General features: G+C 45.0%; 1 protein-coding gene across 1 annotated transcript; it reads right to left on the reverse strand.

Annotated features, from left to right (window-relative positions):
• Nucleotides 1-10: 10 nt before the first annotated feature.
• Nucleotides 11-20937, reverse strand: pibf1 (progesterone immunomodulatory binding factor 1). Its single transcript, XM_030379115.1, has 18 exons — nucleotides 20349-20937; nucleotides 20157-20257; nucleotides 19647-19845; nucleotides 19313-19432; nucleotides 18821-18954; nucleotides 18280-18388; nucleotides 17831-17950; nucleotides 17630-17691; nucleotides 16536-16661; nucleotides 15387-15485; nucleotides 11133-11298; nucleotides 10433-10583; nucleotides 9733-9823; nucleotides 7995-8097; nucleotides 5666-5796; nucleotides 2953-3037; nucleotides 1832-1990; nucleotides 11-937 (listed from the first exon to the last, which is right to left on the reverse strand). Exons 1-18 carry the CDS (start codon nucleotides 20607-20609, stop codon nucleotides 881-883), a joined length of 2274 nt encoding a protein of 757 aa, XP_030234975.1. The 5' UTR covers nucleotides 20610-20937; the 3' UTR covers nucleotides 11-880.
• Between the last annotated feature and the right edge of the window lie 337 nt (nucleotides 20938-21274).

Raw genomic sequence — 21274 nt, forward strand, 5'->3', positions numbered from 1 at the left:
CAACACAACATTCATTCAAGCAGCCGCCTGCGTTTAATATGACACCAATAAGATCTTGGTTCTGAAATGATAATGGTATGTCCAGTATGTCTATATTTAAAACCAAATGACTCTTGACTCATACAAATCAACCGCTGAAGAAATGAAACATGTGAAATGGCGGGCCATCCGGCCAGCTTGTAGCCACCACCCTATACTTACTAGGCCAGTAATGGCTTACTAAATACATGAGGAAGCCATAGAACAAATAAAAAGTCATATTTCCCACAAATGTTCAAAACGTGCAATGTGTAAGGTATAATGGCACGTGCGCTTTTGGGCAGCAGGCGTTGCGATTGGCAAAAAAAAAAACATGTATAGCCCAATAGCAAAGTCGTTTCTTATGCACATTGGTGCCTGAAGAGTGGTCCTATGGGGAATTAAAACGCACTTACAGTTTACAAAACCGTTTACCGTTTACAGCTTTGCTACAAGGCCACAGTTTTTCAGAACTATTTATCTATGATTGAAAGGATTAGGCTACCAATCACAGGACTACCGGCTGGAACTCGTCCGCCCACCTTGAATTAACCTCTGCCAACCTTTAATAATAATGACGGCTGTGCCAAGACTCATTGTGTCTTGACACATGGATTATTATCCAGTGACTCAGTATGGAATGAGTGTTCTATCGAAAAGGTGATACTTCTGGTTTTACAGACGGAAGGCCTTCTGAACAAAAGAAGCCACCAGCAAGAATCTATAAAAAAATCTTTATGTTATTACAAAAGATTGACATTTGATAGTATTGTTACATGTAACATCCTTCTTTCATCTATACTAAAACATGGCTCAGCACATAAAACAGTCCAAACATAATTATATACAGTAACAACATGTGTCATTTAGGCTGGGTATTGCGTTTATTCCGATACCAATCGGGAACCTCCTTTTTGGTCTGCAAAAAAGTTTAACAAAATTGCGTCACTATTTTGTCTTCACACAATTAAATTCATGTCCCTTCCAATTATTCCTGTCAAGGCTTGATTGTCGTGAATCATTGCAAACTGCTTTCATAAAGCCACGATCAGAGTCATTTTTTACTGAAAGGTGCAGTATGTAGGATTTAGTGGCATCTAGCGATGAGGTTCCATTAACGTACGAGAAGCTACAGTGGCCTGCAATGGCCCATAAAGTACCTTCAGTAATATATCATCGTCTGCAACAGCATTTAGTCGCCTAGTGTCAAGTGATGAGTTTCCTTGATAGATTTATAATTTGTATGTAGTTGTTTAGTCCCTCTAACTATAGGTCATAGTTTACAAGTGAGATGGGGATTATGATAAAAAAAAGCTCAAATGCATCCTCGCTGAAGCCGTTTGTCCTTTCTGAGCTACTTTAGAAACATGACGGTGCAGCATGGCTGGCTCGGTGGGAGAGGATCCTCTCCCCATGTAGATATAATTCTCAGATTGTATTTTCATGACATTATACACTAATTAAAAAATACTTATAAACATTATATTGAATTTCCGCCCAATCCATTCCACTAGATGCCAATGTATTCTACACCCTGCCACTTTAAGGATGTACAGTGACAGAATTGTTATTATGCCTTTGATCACCTCACAACATGGCCAGGGACCATTTAAACAGCATGTAACACGTAGCGCAAATGCAATAATATATGTGTTATAGGTGATATTTTAGTAAATGTGATTTATTTCAATACGTAATTGTTGATTTATTATAACCTGAACATATTACCAATTACAATGTCGTTTTAGCAGACATTTCGCACAAATTTAGCAGACAGAGACAGAAATTGCCAGCAGCGACGTCAGACACTTACGAACACGGTGGGTTTCGGCCTGGCCGGCCCCTCCGCGACCTCTTCTGCTCCGATGTGGTGCTTTGGACGACGGTCCCTGGGGCCTGTGGGGCGGTCCCCTGCCTCATCCCCCTGTCCCGAGCGCATGCTGATCAGCACCTGCTTCATCACGGCAAACTCCTGTGACCAGAGGGACGGTAGGGGCGCGAGAGAGAAACACACGCAATGGAGTTCAAGCACCATTTGTGTTCCTCCTCCCCTCAAAGTGAATCTGTATTCTCTTTCACTCCCACTGCGTTCATCGTTCAAACATCCGACATGCTTTACCCCGTCCGATGGAGGTCCGACATATTTACCCCGGGCCTAACCTGCAAACATCCCACAATGAGAGCAATGCGAATGGGCCTATGCAGATTAATGCAGTGGCGGAGTGGCGGCAGGTTAAAGGGGAAAGTCTCTGGGGTCGATTTATCAGCCTTGAAGACGTGAGCCCTTGCCCTGAATCTCTCTCTCTCTCTCTCCCTCTCTCACACTGACACGGCATCCCAAGCAGCCAGGCTACACAACAGCTGTCTGGGAGAGGGGCACGTAGCTCATGCCCTACAATTTGGCAGGAGACACACACTTCCAGACTTTCACCTATGCAGCGCATGCGCGCACACATACAGACACAACACGCAAACACACATCTTTAGAGCTGACGATTGACTAGATATTTGACTATGGCAGAAAAGGCGATACGATTTGTGTTTCTTTGTCAAGAATCCAACACAAATGTTAAGATTGTAATAATTATAAATATTGTTGGGCAGCTGGATAAAAATGTTGAGTCTAGTCTCATAAGGGCTGAATTCCTATTCACTTTTTTATTTTCAGGCCAGGCCTTGTGACACAGCTCTTACAGAGAAGGTATATCGGTTCAACTCTAATCCTCTTTATCGCGGCATAAACAACCAGGGGGCACCGAAACAGACACACGACTTGGAATACCACAGGCTGAGATTCCTTGCTCTTGTAACAGCAGTGGCGGGTCAAACAGGATCAATCCTAACTCCTGGATCTCATCTGCTGGTTAGAGTGGGATTAAATGAGCCGGTTGGACCTGACTGGACGGCCCCTCTTGATGAGCTGGTGAGGAGTACCTCTCTGTGGTTGAGAAGTCTCTCCAAATCCGCCGCCATTTTGTTCTGCACCTGCTGCAAGGCTGTCCGCTCCTTCCGCAGGGAGCTGATGCAACATACATAGAGGTACAACCATCACCTACGTGCCTTTTCAAGTAGGCTCAATGGGCTACAAATAGGAAGGTAGACCTTCATGCATGTTTAGAATTACAACCAGAAGCGCCGATGCACATAATTACAGACAGCAAAGAGAACCAATCCATCAGCCTTCAGTCAACCATTTCACTCCAAACGGCAACCACAAACGGCTTACAAGTTCACATGATATAAATTCTGAACATAACACAAGTCAAATAAAGTAAGAAAATACAAGAAACTGAAGTACCTCTTGGGATTTATTTGGGGAAACAAGACCGGTTTGTGTGGTTTGCTTCTAATGGTAACACAGTCTCACTCACATGCAAGGAAGCCTCTAAAAAACACTTTTTTCACACGATTTCTTCCCATATTTCACATGGGCAGCATCTCCCTGTAGGGTATCAGCTGGCTCTATGAACAAGGCTGGTGCACGTCGGAGCATGTGCATTACATTGCCTCACCGAGGCCCCTGCGATCGCAGAGTGTTAAGGAGAAACCACACACACACACACACACACACACACACACACACACACACACACACACACACACACACACACACACACACACACACACACACACACACACACACACACACACACACACACACACACACACACAGCTGTGTTGAAAAAATCGATTTTCCGATTTGTAACCGATTCGCATATTAATGACCGATTATCGATTCGTACGTCCAAAGATCGATTTTTTTTGTATTAAAAAAAAAAAAAAAAAAAAAGTTACAAATGTATATTTTATATTTTCATGGAAAATATTCATGGGATTCCCCTGAACACTTAGGGTGCTGCATATTCTTGAAAACAAATCTTGAGTGTGGTTTTAGAACAGATTTGAACATGCTCATATAGACGCCATTCAGTGCTTTTACAGTTTAAAATGTTCTGTTCTTATGTTCGCACTTTAAAGAAAAATGCTCAACGTTTACATTTTATACTTCCAGTTTCAGTACTTCTCAGTTTATTAAGTGTGAGCAGTTTTAAAATAAAAATGCTTTTGGTAGCATCCGCTTTTGGGTGAATTCTTAATTATTTTCAAGCATAATAATAATGCACTGGTTAGTGTCCCAGTAGGAATCCACTTTTGCTGATATAGTCACCTCAATGATGTCCTCCATCTATTGTCCTGAATTATATTTCTTGAAGGTAGATTGACCCTTAACCTTTTCATCAGTCTTCCAGCCATCAGTAACAACCAATACTTGTAAGATTTGCTGTTTAATATTGATATAATACTAGTTTTAATATGTTGCTTCTCTACACAGTCATGAAGTGAAGGAAACGGTTCAAATACATTTTTAATTTTTAATAACATTAACCCCCGGATCGATTCGAAATCGGATCGAAAATCAGATCAAAATCGGATTGAATCGGATGGAATCTGAGAAAATCTGAAAAAATCAATTCTGAAACTTAAAAATCGGAATTGAATCGATTCTTGAAATTTGAATTGAAACCCAGCTCTACACACACACACACACACACACCCCTGTGTCACAACAACAGGGTAATGGTAACTCAATGCATTCTCACCCAATTCAGAAGACAAGGTCAGATATCAGGGAACTTTACAGATTTCCTAATATTTCTTTAGCATTTGGTTGTATTTCCTGTTCAGGGTGGCCTGCGCTCCGGACACGAGAGACCGATAGACCATAAAGACTTGCTTAAGTACAACACAGTAAGCAACAGTACAGCAACAAGGCCATGGGTCTGGTTAATCTGTGTAAGGTTTGTGTTCCCCTCGCAGTTTGAGGGGAAAGTTGTGTGTGTGTTCCCCTCGCAGTTTGAGGGGAAGGTTGTGTGTGTGTTCCCCTCGCAGTTTGAGGGGAAGGTTGTGTGTGTGTTCCCCTCTCGGTTTACGGGGAAGGTTGTGTGTGTGTTCCCCTCGCAGTTTGAGGGGAAGGTTGTGTGTGTGTTCCCCTGCCAGTTTGAGGGGAAGTTTGTGTGTGTGTTCCCCTTTCAGTGTGAGGGCAAGACTGTGTGTGTTTCCCCCTCTTAGTTTACGGGGAAGGTTGTGTGTGTGTTCCCCTCTCAGGTTAAGGGGAAGGTTGTGTGCGTGTTCCCCTCTCAGGTTAAGGGGAAGAATTTGTGTGTGTTCGCCTCTTAGTTTACGGGGTAGGTTGTGTGTGTGTTCCCCTCTCAGGTTAAGGGGAAGGTTGTGTGTGTGTTCCCCTCTCAGGTTAAGGGGTAGGTTGTGTGTGTGTTCCCCTCTCATGTTAAGGGGAAGGTTGTGTGTGTGATCCCCTCTCCCCGCTCGTTTATATTTTATTCCGTGGGCCTCCTGCTAGGCTAACGCGCTCAGTCCGGTCACTTGAAGAGAGATAACCTGCATGGTTAGCGGGGATAGAATCGCTTCACTTTCAGAATAGATATAGACTATAATAATATAACTATTTTAGAGGAGTAGGCCAAAGTTGAACATATTTAAACTTTTAATGCGCGTAAAGCTGGAAATACGCGAGACCCATAACACAAAAGAACAGAAAAACCCTGTTCAATGTCAGGGGGGTTTGGGGGGTTGGTTCGAGCGTCTCAGAGTGTGCGGGCGTGCGTGCATGTGTGTGTGGTTTTTTTACCTCACGCTGTCCTCCAGGGAGGCCACTTGCTCTTTGAGGGAGGCGACCTGCGCGTCCCTTTGCCGCACGGTTTCTATCAGGTAGCTGTAGGGTTGCTGGGTCTGCTGCAGCAGCCGATTGGCTGTGGACAGCTGAGGGGGCGGGGCGTGGCGCACAACAGCCATTAATAGACACACAGACAACGCAGACAGGCGGATAGATAACACAGACAACACAGACATCACAAACGCAGCGGGAACAATAAACACATGTCGGTCCATTGTTGGGAAACAGGGGAGTGACCGGTTTGAGGCCGGGAGCCAAAGCAGTTGGACTGGCATTCAGCTGCATCAGGGCGACACAGGACCAATAAAAACAAAAAAACAAAAAAAACATACGATTGTTCTGCAGTGAGCCAATGTAAAACCATTACTAACTGCAGAACATTACATTACATTACTACTCGACCTCCCTTAAACCGGTAGCTATTAATAAATCACAACATTCATTGAGAACCCACCCAGTGCTACAATTTCATCGAAACGTAAACAATGTTCGGGTCGACATGCGCCTCAAAGCGCTCCGATCGCTGTGTACATATGTTTCAGATTACATAATCTACAACGCTAGATAATCTTTAACGGCGTTACTTGATAATCTATTTTTACGGCCTATTAGTATCGCAGGTGAGTAAACCGGGATGTGGGTGTGGCGGTAGAGTGGCGTATATGTGGGCGGCTAAGTGGTGCACACCCATGGACTATCCTGTGAATAGATAACATTACTTTTTACCCTCTTTCTTTCATGCCCTTTGAGTCATGTGGCAATCCAGGTGCCAATCAATCAACCTGGACAGGTGAATGGCTGGCTTATTTAATTAGCAGGCTCCGCCCACCACCATCCCCACCTTCGCGGGGCCCCACACGTTGGCCCCGAACGGCACGAGTGTCACAAACGTGATGCGATAAGACACACACACACAGGCTCGAGAGATGCAAAGAAAGAAATATTCAAGAGCGATCCGAATAAAAGACTGTAGTGGTATAAAGAACACAGGCAGGACGGGCCAAACATAACAAACACCAGCCCTCGGTGGTTGGTGTAATGAGTCACGGGAGAGAGTCGAGCGTGTCCGTCACGGCCTTTGTGGTACCCGCTGTCAGCCACTTTGACAGCTTCTAAGACTCCCGGTTCACACCTTGTTCACGAGAAGCCTTTAAGATGTTTGGAAGCAGACAGCGTGTGGATTGCATCCACCGACAGCTTAGAAAGCGTGATTTATTTTTCCGAAACGCGAAAGGACGTAGTAATGAATGACATTGGAAGCAGCATGTGTATATTAGCGCTTGAATGCTTGTTTTTTTCTTTTTCACAGTGCTGACATAGTACTACAGCACTGTGAGAAAGAAAACATCCAGAAACAAATGGCTGCCTAGCGATCTGTGGTGGTTCCATCCGATGTTGTTGACGAAAGCCACATTCTTAAAAGAGCACGACAGTCTACTTTTTTGGTTGAAAAAACACCTTTATATCCACGACAAAGACAGCCCAAGAAAGGAGGCCCACTAGTAATATGCTGAACTCACAAACCACAGGAGAGCACCAGTGCTCACTGTAAACATGAAATGCAAGCACACATCTTCCTGGTCCACTGTGACAGCAGGACCTGTGGCCTGGATGCTTTGATCCAAAGCCACTTAGAGTGATATTTATCTTATGTAGATACATGTAATTAAAGATCAGGGAGGGGCGGGGCATCGTGCTCAACAATGTCTACAGGTAGACTGCAGACATTGGCCTTCCTAGAACCTTTCAGTTAGGAGTGGCCCTACACGCTATTGAACCTGCTTTACGCGTACCAATAGTGGTACATGAGTTTACTACAGGAGGGAAGTGCAGTTTTATTCTTGAAAATAGACAAATTTACAATCATAGAAACAATTATAGAGACGATTGAGAATCAATTTATTCTAAATATTTTTCAGTAAATACTGTATGACCGACATGTTTTTAATGCTTTTATATTATCGAGAGGAAGGTATGGGAGATAGAGGGGAGGGCATGCAGCAAATGAACACGGGAAGGACTCAAACCTGGGTCGCTGCGTTCAGGACTGAGCCTATAAGGTACGTGCTCTGCCCAGTGAGCCACCAGGGCGCCCTTGTTATTATTAAGCGTCACTTTTATGCATTCCATCATATTTCCCATTGTAATGTTCCATTGTAATGCTTACTGGGAGCATAAGCAGCGGTCCCGCGCTTCTATTTCCACCCAATGAAAACATCATTGGGTGTAAAGGGGGATCACTCTCTCTCTGTGTGCGCGTGCGTGCGTGCGTGTGCGCGCTTACCTCCTCAGAGATGTGACCCGTCTGTGTGGTGTGTTTCTCCACCTCCCTCCTTAGTGAGGTGTTTTGTCTCTCCAGCTGGAGCACCCTGCGAGCCAGGTGAACGCTACACACGCAAGCAAACACACACACACACACACACACACACACACACACACACACACACACACACACACACACACACACACACACACACACACACACACACACACACACACACACACACACAGACACACACACACACACACACACACACACACACACACACTTCAGATATGAGCAGGTAAGTTAGATGTCATGCAGGTAGGAACTTACAGCCACCCACCAATAGAACATCCTATCTTAGTGTATGACCTGTAGGGGCTGGTATTTTTGCGTTAAGCCTGCATGATCATGTAATATGCGCTGTGTCACTTTTTAACATTCACTTTTTTACCTCCCTCTGGAGACAACATAGATTAAGAGGACATAGAACTGCCTTCGCTGGATGAATGGGTTATTAATATTTAGACACCATGTTAAAATAAAACGCATATATATATATATATATATATATATATACACACACACACATACATATATATACATACATACATACATACATACATACATACATACATACATACATACATACACACTATTTATTTTGCATATATAACAGTTGCATATTATTGAGTCCCCCTCGATAACCCAAGCTGTCATTAACAAATACGACAAGCAACTTGTATTTACGCCTTCAGTAATCGACCTGCTGAAAGCTACTTTGAATGTGAAGCCAATACGCGACATCACAAGAAGTACATACATCTGCAACTAGTAATACCCCCCCCCCCCCCCCCTTACTTACATTACAGTAAATCCATACCTACAGAGCTCCGCTTGGAGATGGGTAAAAGTCTTAGCATAAGAGATAGCTTAACTGCAGCACAGATGTGAGCAAAACCATTTGAAATAGACTACTCTGTTGGGCGTTTAACATGACGAGGGGAGTGCTGCAGGTGATATGGGAGCATCTTTTGACCCGACTGTCACGGACACTTGTCTGTGATGGCCATTGAAGACACTACGTCCACTGATACCAGACGATGTTTGCGTGTGGGAATCTGTGCCTAATTGGGACCAGGCTTATTCATGTTCTGATAATATATAACATGATTGAACAAAATAACAACAAAATGCATAAGCCATGTTAAGGAACGGCTACTTAACATGCCTTATGCATAGTGTTTGTTTTTTGGTTATATTTTTGTTAAATATTATCTTGTGTTGCCTCTTTGAGATATTACTTTAATGTAAAGTGAGGAGATGCTTGACCCTTACCCTGAATTCAGGTCAGTTCATCAATACACAACAGACTATAACTGTACTCGATCAGGTTTATCGATGTACATAATTTCACATAGCGGCATTTGATTCACTGATTTTCTGTGTCTGAATCAAAATAGCTGATGCTTGCATGGGAGTACGATTTGTGATGTGATGGTTCTAATGGGGGATGATGCAGAGGAGAATTTCCATGTTGCATGTTCACGGATCTCGGCACGCTTATTTCATACTTGTTGGACTGTATGAACCCAATCCTTTAGTGAACCAAATCCTATAGTGTACCAAATCCTATAGTGAACCCAGTCCTATAGTGAAAAGACTTAAGCCTATTCTGTGCAAACACTACCAAAACAAAAGGCTAAACCGGTAAGACAAGACCAGCCGAGATCAGCCAGAAGATGCTGGGTGTGTCTACCTCTGCTGGAGTCTCCTCTTGGCCGTGGTGGGAACGTTTGCGCCATAGCCGTACGAGAAGAGCACCCTCTCCGCCTCCTCTTCGTTCTCGACTGGGGACAGAGGAAGTTGCTCTTGAACCTTGGCTCACTGACGAAGTGGTCACAGGGTACTGGCTTTACGGCTAGCGAGGCCTGTTGTGAACATATTCCTGGGGAATCTCTTACCAGGGACTTCTATTTGCGAGCAGAAGTTTCACAATATTGTGATCGAAGCCTCATCTTTTTTAGTAATACTGGCACAACAACAACAACAACTCTGTATACAATTATTTGCAGTTTTAAAAGTATGTAAGGGTTCACAAAAGTGAAGCTGCATGTGAATTGGCATAGACAGACATGAAATATGAACTAACCAATGACACCCTAATCAAACTCTGTTTCAGCGCTCCATGTCAACAGATTTGATCCACCAGCCTTAATACAAAACACAGCGCCCCACTTTGGAATCTAATCAAGACACAAATGGGAGTGTGATAAAGAATCCTAAATCTGCTATAAACGCACTGCATCAAATTCTGTCTGTCTGGGCCTCTTTTTTGACCTTCCGGGGTGGAGGGGAGAGTGTTGGGGTGATTGAGGGGGGGGGGGGGGGGGGGGTTGGAAGGGAGAGTGTTTGGGTGAGGGAGGGGGCACGGGGGTCGAGGGGGTCCTGGCCCTTACTCTCGGCGGCCTGCATGGTGACCTGGTCCAGCTCCTGCTCCAGCCTCTCATAGGTCTGCAGCCGGGCGGCCTGCTCGGCGTTCTGGGCCTGCAGCTCCACCGCGCGCTTCTCCGACACCGTCTGGAGCCCGTAGAACTCTTGCGTCAACATCTGAGAAGGACCAGAGCGCAGGGTTCCTTTTTTAATAAGAAGGACTCTGAGTTTTTGCTGTGGCCGCCCGCCCGCCAATTTCCTCCGGGTGAGTGACCCTTTATCACGGCGTGTATGTTTGTCTCGTTCCTCAGTGTCAACGCTCTGACCAGAATGCCGGCGACGCTGTGGATGTTGATGTAAGAGCGTCTGCTAAACGTGGTGGCGGGAAGTTAATGGTAATCAAACGACATTTTCCGAAACAAAGGAGAACTGGATAACTGGCCGATCATTGACCTCTGACCCATGTTGTAATAGTCGATTGCTGGTACAGTGTCGTGACTGAAGGGTACAGTGTAATGCATTCAAAGAGCTCATCTCCTTCAAGATAAGTAACGACAGCATTATTTTGTTGTCGTTACTTAAATAGGAATTTTTAAATAATATTTTGTTTAGAATGTTTTCTAAATTATAATTGTTTTTATTCAACATAACGTGAACTTCACACACGATACCATTTCTGGAAGCCAGCCCCTGAAAGGCCGTCTATTATCGGTGTGAGGGACATACCTCCAGCTTCTTCTGTTGCTTCTCGCACTCCACCTGGCACAGGCCCAGGGCCTTGGCCGTCTCCTCCTGGACCATGTGAGCCCGCTCCGCCTCGAACGAGCTCAGCTTGGTCTGGTTGGACAGCTCGGCCACGCGGCTGTCCGTCCCCAGCTGCAGCTGGCGGTACCTGGACAGACAGACAGACACACAGACACATAGACACACAATCAGACACACACACACACACACACACACACACATACACACACAAACACTTCATTAAGATACCAGCACAAGCAAGTGATCATGGCATTTAACTCTGACAATCAGAGAGATGGAAGGAACTCGAATTGCATGGTTGGTTTCCACCAAATGTGTTTTTTAAATTAATGATATCAAAATATGTAGTATCCATCTAGCATTGTGCAAAGTTTGTTTTAGCGTTACCTTTTGCACATTAAAGTGATGTTTTCTTTGGCAAATAATAAATCCTGCAGTGACTGATTAATCTTTTTCGTTTGGCATGTCTTGGAGATTTGTTATCCGAGAAATACAATTCTCTCCACGTTAGGAATATGCATTACTTTGCGAGGCAGCTGGAAGAAAGGAACTACGTGATCTACGTGTTGGACAGATGGGTAATCCAATCACCAGTTAAGTACTCTGAGTACTTTTTGACTTTTCCAAACAGTTTCCCAGCAGGACTTCCCAGGTGGTTCTGCATCACAAAATACCGGGCTCAGGTAAGGTTAAGCCTTGACTTGTTTGGAAAAACATTTGCTTTCCCCTTCTGGATTAATTACTTGATTTCACAGTCTAAAAATACATGAAAATTATCAAAATGAAAGCATAGAAATCGAAAAATATGAAGAATGTGAAATAGAATATTCCAAAAGAAAAGGACATCTTGCTACAATTATCCCGAAAAATATATACCGTAAGCTCCTTTCTTCGCAAATCCATGAACTTGGTTGGGTTCTCATTTAACTGGTGGAGAGGTACAACTGCAGCCTCAGGTTGAGAAGGGAGGAATTTAAAGCACCAATTTCTAATGAGTATAAAACAAAACCACTTCTATAGCAGTGAGGAAAGGATCTATTCCTTAATGTATAAGACAACTTCCTGAAAAAATGTTTAGCTTGAAAACGGACAAGGAATTCCTGGGCTAATCTACGTTTACATTTCATTATGCGGGGGGAAGTTGGCAGCTGGTGAAGGTGTTCATTTAAAAAGGTGGAGAAAGGCTGTTTCCATTCCCTTATACAAGCCCGGCACGGAGGTTCACACAAGGCGAACACCCTCGGCCACGTGCCCGCCGGCTGGCGTAATTGGGGCCAGAGAGTCACTTGGTGGACAATATTAATAACTCTCCATTGCAGCCGGCCCTTATGGATTTCATCATGCACCCGACGGCCCGGAAGGGTCAGCGCTCTCGCGATGTTGTGGGCGCGATCAGCATTGTGTCCGCGTGCCTCCCCGTCAGTGGACGGCCGCGGCTAAAAGCGTCTCAAACCAACACAAATAATTTCCCAAAGGGCAAGGCGGAGGTGTGTTCCCCCGCTGTCCAATCCTATCGATCGTAACAACCCCGGCGTTGTTTACATAAAAACGAGGGCCCGAAGTACGCCGCGTCCCAGAGCACGCGTTTTATTTACACCCCCTGAGGTGTCCCTTACCCTGGAGATACACCACAAACCCCCCCCCCCCCCCCCCCTTACCCCAAAGAAATCGATATTGGGTGATCAATTCTCCGGCCGTTTTACGTCAAACGTTCCGCACTCGGCAACATTCCCTGAATAGGAGGAAGAGGGGTTGTGTACGGTGCTGCCTTCTGGGAATGCTGGCTGACGCCATATCAATCGTGTCCGCTTCATTCTTTGCCCCCCAAAAATAGAGGCATGTGCGGGGTGAAGGGGTTAAAGGCTTGTGGTGGGGCATCTGTCGTTCCTGGCCTGCGATGGAGCTGCCGAGTGGGAATGTGATCAGAGAGAGCGAGGCAGAGAAGGAGAGAGAGAGAGAGAGAGAGAGGGATAGAGAGAGATAGGGAGGGTGAGAGAGATAGACAGAAAAAGAGGGAGAGAGAGAGAGAGAGAGCGCAAGAGAGGGGGGGGGGGGGGGGGGGGGTCGCAAGGAATGACCAACAGCTGGTGGTACAGAGCTTCAAAAATGAGGGGCATTTGAAGTCGCTACTGCAGTGTCAGTGTACATGCGGAGCATAGTGCTGCTGCTGCTGTTTGGAGCTGTGTATCGATATTGTGTGTGTGTGTGTGTGTGTGTGTGTGTGTGTGTGTGTGTGTGTGTGTGTGTGTGTGTGTGTGTGTGTGTGTGTGTGTGTGTGTGTGTGTGTGTGTGTGTGTGTGTGTGTGTGTGTGTGTGTTTCTAGTTATGCAATGATATCCGAAACAGTCCTCAAATGTATAAAAATTGATATCAAAATGTTCCTATATAAACGGATGAGCTCGATTCTAACAGGCCTATAAAGAAAGTGACAGCAATAAAAGGCTCACTTCTTTATAGCCAGGCAAGGCAAGGTGTGGGTACAGGAAACTCCATCAAATGAAAAGTACTGATACTTTATTTGTTCTTGGTTTGACTAAAGACAATAACAAAAATAACCACGAGAGAAAAATAAATGGGACACTTTTTTTCAACCGTTTGTCTTATATCGCAATCATAGACAAGAAACAGAATGATTGGTGAAATCCTAATGCTTGTACTACTTCAATCTATGACAATGACTCAACCTCTAGGAGGGGAAGCGGTGGACTTTCCTTTTGAGAGGACGGTAATGTTGCTAATTCATGGACATGTCACCTCATGGCCTTACACTGAACTGCTCCAACATAACAGAAAAACGCTCATGATTTGTGGTAAAGGAAGGTAAACCACACGCCGTTTCAGTTCCCACCACACCCCCCCGACATATGACCGGATTGGGACTTACTCACACTCACGTACACATGCGCACGTACACATGCGTCAGCACGAGCACACACACACACGCACGTCAATTCACAACAGAACAGAACAATTCGCTGCCATGGCGAGAAGAAAATCAGTTCAAAAAAAATGGCCTCATGTCACTTCTGAGCGATTGTAACTTCTACCTATTGACCTTCCAAATAGCCGACATCTGTCTCACAATAGCGTCTGTGTGTCACCTCGCTTCCCTGTGTGGCTTCATTCCATGTAAGCATTGCTCTTTATACTTCAGATGGGATCTTAATCATAGTGCGCTTCACCTTCGTAGTCTTTCAACACACACACACACACGTCTTAATGCTGGGGGTGGTGGGGGACGTTGACAGATTAAACAGTTGCCCCAGCTTGCCCCTCTGAGGATCCCCCCCCCCCCCCCCCCTCCCCCAACACACACACTCACACACACCTCCCCCCTCCTGGCTCTCTCCCCTCAACTGTTGCACTGATGACGACAAAGATATGAGTCATGTTAAAAGCTTTGCTATAAAAAAAAAAGCAAAAAATAAATAGTACCGGTTCTCCTTTTGATTTGTACATCGATTTCGGTCAATTTTTTTGTTCCTGTTTTTAATGTCGGGAGATAGGGGAGTAGGGAGGGGACAGGGGACTGGTGAAGATTGTTTTGGCCGGCAGACGTTACGTTCCTCAAGTATATCTGCTGTTAGAGGCCCGGTCATGTCATAGAACGAGATCGGCAAGACCGACCTACACATAGCTTAAGGTGCACTCACGCCACTGGAAATTTACTTTGCCTATAGAGCATTAACCCCCGAGTCAAATCAGGGGGGGTTTACCCATAATTCTAATAAAATATTATTAAACATTAAGGGTTCATCGTAGGACCTTGTAACCGAAAGGTTGCTAGTTCGATCCACAGCTCCTGCTAGCTGTGTGTTGATGTGTCCCTGAGCAAGACACTTAACCCTAACTGCTCCTGTCGAGATGGTTCACTCTGCCGTCAATGTGTGTATTAACTGATGTAAATCGCTTTGGATAAAAGCGTCTGCTAAATGCCCTTATTGTAATTGTAATTGTAGGACAAACAAATCCAATTTTATCCTGTGGTTATTATCCATGGTCGTAAAAGTTGATTTATGCAGGTGGGTCGAGGAGAGAATTGTGTTTTGGAGGGTATTAGTAAACGGAGCATCTTTTAACAAAATGTAAAAGCAACCCCTGAAAGACGACTGAATTGTGACAGAGGGGCTATCAGTAAATATCACACAGGGCAGCCCCACGCGGAGCGGCGCGCTGGAGTGAGTGGCTGGGAGGGCATCGAACAGTGGCACTCACTGTTCCAGCAGTTGGTCGTATCTGGACTGAGCATCTCTCTCGGCGCCCACCGCCCGATCCTTCTCCATCACAGCGTTGTCTCTCGCCTCACGCAGGTTCCTAGAATGAGAGCGCACACACACACACACACACACACACACACACACACACACACACACACACACACACACACACACACACACACACACACACACACACACACACACACACGCACGCACACATGCACGCACGCACGTTTAATGTCAACATCCTTATTATTATGATTATGTGCTGCTGCTCTATTTACAGCAATGCAAAGCTCTATTATTTGGAGTTAACTGAGTGACAGCCATGTCAATTGCTGCTGTCCGAGGCATCAACCAACAGCGTGTAATTTGTGAGTCTTGAACATGATGAAAATCCTCCTCTTTTGTCTTCCATTGGCCCAGCAACAAGACTAGAACCAAAACTTTGAGTCAAATGCATATTTTAAGTTACAAATGTGAATGTTAGATTTGGCATAAAGAAAGATACACAGTATTATATTCACATAGTTTAGAAATGGATTCAGCTGTGGGGGAATTGTATTGTATCGTATTGTATTGTGATAAGATGAGATATATCTTGCATCTCATGAGACGTCCAGTAAAGTGAGCTGAATCATCGGTTGTACAATACAACCGAGGCAGTGTCTGGGAAGGGGGTGGGGCCAGCAATACCACCAGGCGTTGGCTCTTTAAATAAAGACGTGCATGTCTGGCCTGTCATATATATGCGTTTCCAAGGCAACGGGGAATCATTGCCAAATCAATATCAATAGTTTTGATACATTTTTGAGGGAAATTATGCTGTCTCACTCAAATCTGCACCCATTACTTTTAAATAACAGAATACATTAATCACTGTTTTTTTTTTTTTATAAAAGTTCATAGGTTTCCAAAGCATTGAACAGTGTTTTTCTGGTAATGCATCTCACAGACTGAATATTGAACCAATGGGCTCCAATGTATTCCAGGAGCGTGTGAAGCTCACCCCACTGACGCTAAAACAGCCCAAATAAACCCAAGTGAATGTTCTTCTTGGACGTGGTCTAGCGGTTAAGGCGTCCCAGTGTACAACACCAGAGCATGGAGCGCTGAGCCCCGCTGACACGGGACAGCGTCTCTCTACCTGTTCTCCCTCTCGTACATCTCCCTGGAGGCCCTCTGCAGGTGGTCTATTTCCTGGCCCGTCTTCAGCCTGATGCTCTCCAGCTCCTCCCTCAGCTTGGCCTCATACTCGCTCTTGTACTGGTCTCTGGACAGAGCAATAGAACATCATGAGAATAATGAACAACGGGATGAACCGTTATGAAGGACAGACCCTCCTGCCTGAACATGGACCTCACACCAGAAAAGGTCTTTTTTTTTTATGCGTTTGTATTAGAGGCGGGGGACTATGGGAACTGCTACGCACAATTAGTAGGGCCCGACCGATATTGATTTTTGAGTGCCGATGCCGATTATTTTCAGAGAAAAATTACGATTTAAATCGGACGATTAAAAACAAAACAAAAAAAGTAGTTTTTGATACCTTAAATATACTTTAAACACTTTTGACGAATGTGTGAATTGAATGCAGAACCTTTGAGTGTTTTAGAATACATTTACAGTAAAAAATGAGTGTAATGTAAAATGTAAAATAAATAACTAACTCCCAATGTGCTGCGCTCGTGAGCAGTGACTAACACGTGCGTGCTGAGCAGTATGGTCTCACCGTTAGAGTCTACAGTATAACAAATTAACATGGCCTGGGACCTAAAGAAAAACAGGCACAACATGCTCAAACAACGCGTCTTGTGTACATTGGTGAGGTGAGCACGCAGCTGCCTGAGCGAGCGTGCTTTCATGTTGTACGGTAAAATTCAATCTCCTCTTTTTTACTCCAGCTAAAGTTGTTAGTTAGCAAGGCGAGTAGGAGCGCAATCTGCAGGATACTAAGCCAATAACATTTAAAAAAAATAAATAATAATAATAATAATAATAATCTCCGTCTTTTTGGCAGATGTTGATTATTTTCAAAAAGGCTATAACCGGCCGATTAAATCGGCAGGCCGATGAATCGGTCGGGCCCTACCAATTAGTAATGCCTTCTTATTCTATTCACACAGACTGCACAAACAAAATTGTAACCCCAACAAATAGCCACAAATCTTGCACTATGCATGTTGTGTTTTATTTAAGTACCCCCCCCCCCCCCGCCTGGCCGAGGGCTACGCTGCTAACCTGGACGAGACATATTTCTCGTACACCTCCTCCCGGGCCCTCTTGGTGTCTTCAAGCTGCACCTGAGCCACAGGTGGAGGAACAGGGAGTTCAGAGGTCGGGTTGCATGAGAGCAACAACACATTTAATTATGTTATATTAGAGTAATAAAACATATGATCATAAACAAAAGTGAGGGGACTAGGGGTCAACGCTGCAGACCTGCAGTCTCTCCAGACGGTCCTCTTCGTGTGCACAGCGCACGCTAAGCTCCATGTTCTGCCTGTGGAGGTAGTCCTTGTCCTTCTGTAGCAGGCTCACCGACTGCTGCAACGCTGCCACCTGCAGGACGAATGGGGGAACGGCACTGTTACATTACCGTTATTATTTCAATACTCTAGACATGGTTTGAATGGGAGGGAGGATAGTGGGTGATGGTGATATAAATAACGTAACTTAAATAGTTTTATATGACAGCTGAACTACAACAGAATCATTTTCTCCCCTGTGTGTGTGTGTGTGTGTGTGTGTGTGTGTGTGTGTGTGTGTGTGTGTGTGTGTGTGTGTGTGTGTGTGTGTGTGTGTGTGTGTGTGTGTGTGTGTGCGTGTGTACATTTTTGTTTTTAAGTCATTGAGCGTGTATATATTCGGTTTGTGTATGCTTGAGATACCTCCTTGCTGAGACCATCCTTCTCTCTGCTCTGGCCGCTGTGAGCCAGGTCCAGGGTCTCCATTCGCCTCCTCAGCTCCTTCACCTCCACCTCTAAGCCATCGCGCTCCCTACGGCCCACCACAGCCCAGCACAAAGGCAGCATTACAACCACAACACATTGGGCTCCATCCACTAGTGTGCTTACTACAGTGGCCATAAGCACTGTTCATTCCTTCTTGTCTCCAACCTGCTTTCCTGTCTATCCTTACTGTCCGGTCCAGGAAGGCTACTATCCTTACTGTCCGTTCCAGGAAGGCTAATCATTTCCCTACTTGGAAATGATTCATCATAGCCCGACACTCAAAAACAAAACAATTTAAGAGCAAAGCATTAGTCAAACTGCAGCATTGTTTCCCAAAAACATTATGTTAACATTATGTAACATTATAAAATAATCTGTGCTCTGTTTCACCACTGCACCCCTGTAGCGCCATGAGTCACAACTGTGATTCATGTGACACACATTAACACAAACACATAAAAAAAAAACACACACAAACCGTTTAAGGCTGGGGTAGTTCTCTCGCCGGTAATCTCCTTCCTGGATGTTCTGTTTGGTGTCGGCCAGATCCAGGGTCAGTCTCTGACAACGCATTTCAAGTTCCGTACGCAGCCTCCGCTCCTCATCATAGCTCTGTATCACACACAAACACACACACTCAATGTATGTCTTCCTTGTCAGAGAAGCATCGTATATACTAGGGATGCACTGATATTACCAACTAACACAGTACCCTTTCATTTAGAAAAGCAAATTTTCCATCCCATGCAGCCGTCTTTAGATATAAAACACTTTTGATGACGTCAAGACGCGTTGACATCACGATGAATGGAAAATAATATCTGGCTATCATAGTTTAGGAACATAGATTAGTAAAGAAATGTTTAGAATGAAAACACAATGCGCGCACACGCACACACACACACACACACACACACACACACACACACACACACACACACACACACACACACACACACACACACAGCACCTCCATGAGAGTCTTGCTCTGGTTCCTGTGTGTGTCCAGCTCCTCCGTCAGGCCCCCGGTCCTGAGCTGGAGGTCAGTGAGCTGGCCCCGCAGGGGGGTCACCACCTCATAGAACCGCATCTGGTAGCAACACACACACACACAACAATTTCCCTTTTAACACTGATGCTATTTTATGCATATCCCTTTAAACATACAGTATTTAGAATGTGATTACTGCCTTTTTTTTCTTTTTATAGCTGAATGGTTTGTGTGTTTGAGGAGCCACCGTATGGATTGAAATTGTAGTTCCACATCAGTACCAGAACGAGGAGCCTGGTCCTGCGACACTCACCGCCACGTATTCTGGGATGGAGAGTTTGTCGTCGGGCTGAGCCTGCAGCTCCTGGTACTTGGCCTGGGAGATGTCCAGCTCCCTGAGGGACCTCCGCAGCTGGCCCGCCCTGTCACACAGTTGGCGGTTGGTCTCCTCCAGCTGCTGCTGCCTCTGCAGTATGCCGTCCATCTCCTGCTTACGCAGGGACTGCTGTTTCCTGAGGAGAGTTGAGCAGAAAGAGGCAGAGTCAGCACCGACTACCCATGCAGAGAGCCACTTGAGGTGGTGGTGCATGTGTCCCATAGGCTGAAGAATAGAATTAATGAGTTCAATCAATTGATAATATTAATTCATCACATATGCTTTGTTTTTAAAACCAGAAAATGTATCATATTCATATATCAATATCAATTCATCAAATTCTGATAAGTCAACAATTGTGCAAAGACCAGAACATCAAAGTATTTAAATTGATGGTCCAATATTGATGGACCAACATATAACAAGCACATCTTCCGACTCCCTTACCTGTTCTCTTCCTGGGCTAGTTTCAGCTGGCTGTCCAATCGCAGGGCCAAGACCTGCTTCTGGTGAAGTGCATCGTTGAGTCTTTCCTCCGACTCCTCAATCTGAAACGAGGAAGGAGACAACTTTATTCAACCTCCTTTTCCAACAATAGATTACATTAGATTCTTGCGAGGACTTTCAGATGCGTCTTACACTGGTCAGATGGTCGACTTTCATGTTGTCTATAGCAAGGTTCTTCTGAGACAACTCGATCTTGAGCCGCTGTATGTTGTGGAGCAGCTCTTTCCTCTCGATCAGCTGTCGGGTGACCTTCTGCGACCCGTTCCTCTGCTCATCGGAAGAGGAGATGTCCTCTGTGGGCACCGTGGTCTCCAGGCTGATATCCTCCGACTCCAGGTCGAGGGAACTGGAGATGTTCGCCGTGGGCTTTCTCTGCTGCTTTTTGGGTGGCATGTTTTGTCCTTAACGTGATATAGACTGCAGCATAAAGCAGTCAGTGAATAAGAGAATCGGGATTCAAACGAAAATAGTTCAAGGATATCGCATTATTATTCGCTGTACAATGGCAGGGAAGCTGAAAGAACAAAGCCAATCTATTCCCAGAGCTCTTAAAGACGGCTGCCAAACACCCGAACTGGTGAGGCTACACCATTACACGTTAAAGCTGACAGGGACAGATGGTCTGTTTTGGTTTTTAAAGCCTCCCGCTGGAAAACATCCGTGGGACCGCCAACCATGGAGCCGCCAACGGACTCAAATCTGAGGGTGTGGAGTAAAGTTTTCATGACAACGAGTTGCCGGGAGTACGCCCCCTATGGGAATGCCTATGTACTGCAACAACCGCCCTGTCGTTCGACGACGCGGTGGTGCATTACTCTTCCTGAGCTCTAGGGGTAGTCACCTGGCTTTCAGAAACCCACATTATGCCTTCCTCTGTTTTGTTTTCTTTCAGTACATAGTGGTGGGACTAAAAAGCATTTACAGAGTTTTAAATACCAAAATACAATACTATGAAATAATCAGGTATCTGAATGGGATCGTATTTGTTTCATTTGAATATGCTGTAAAATCAGCGATATTATATGTTGTATTAAATGAAAGAAGTTCTGCATGTTATG

This window comes from Gadus morhua, chromosome 15, assembly GCF_902167405.1.
Source record: "Gadus morhua chromosome 15, gadMor3.0, whole genome shotgun sequence".
NCBI classification, from domain to species: Eukaryota; Metazoa; Chordata; class Actinopteri; order Gadiformes; family Gadidae; genus Gadus; species Gadus morhua.

What these genes read in the sequence shown, in the direction of transcription:
- pibf1 (XM_030379115.1), bottom strand. Translation starts at nt 20,609, where the DNA reads ATGCCACCCAAAAAGCAGCAGAGAAAGCCCACGGCGAACATCTCCAGT. An exon ending in ATGTACGAGAGGGAGAACAG is followed by an intron (nt 15,486 to 16,535) that starts GTAGAGAGACGC and finishes CTCTCATTCTAG; the next exon opens with GAACCTGCGTGAGGCGAGAG. An exon ending in AGCAACAGAAGAAGCTGGAG is followed by an intron (nt 10,584 to 11,132) that starts GTATGTCCCTCA and finishes GGTCCTTCTCAG; the next exon opens with ATGTTGACGCAAGAGTTCTA.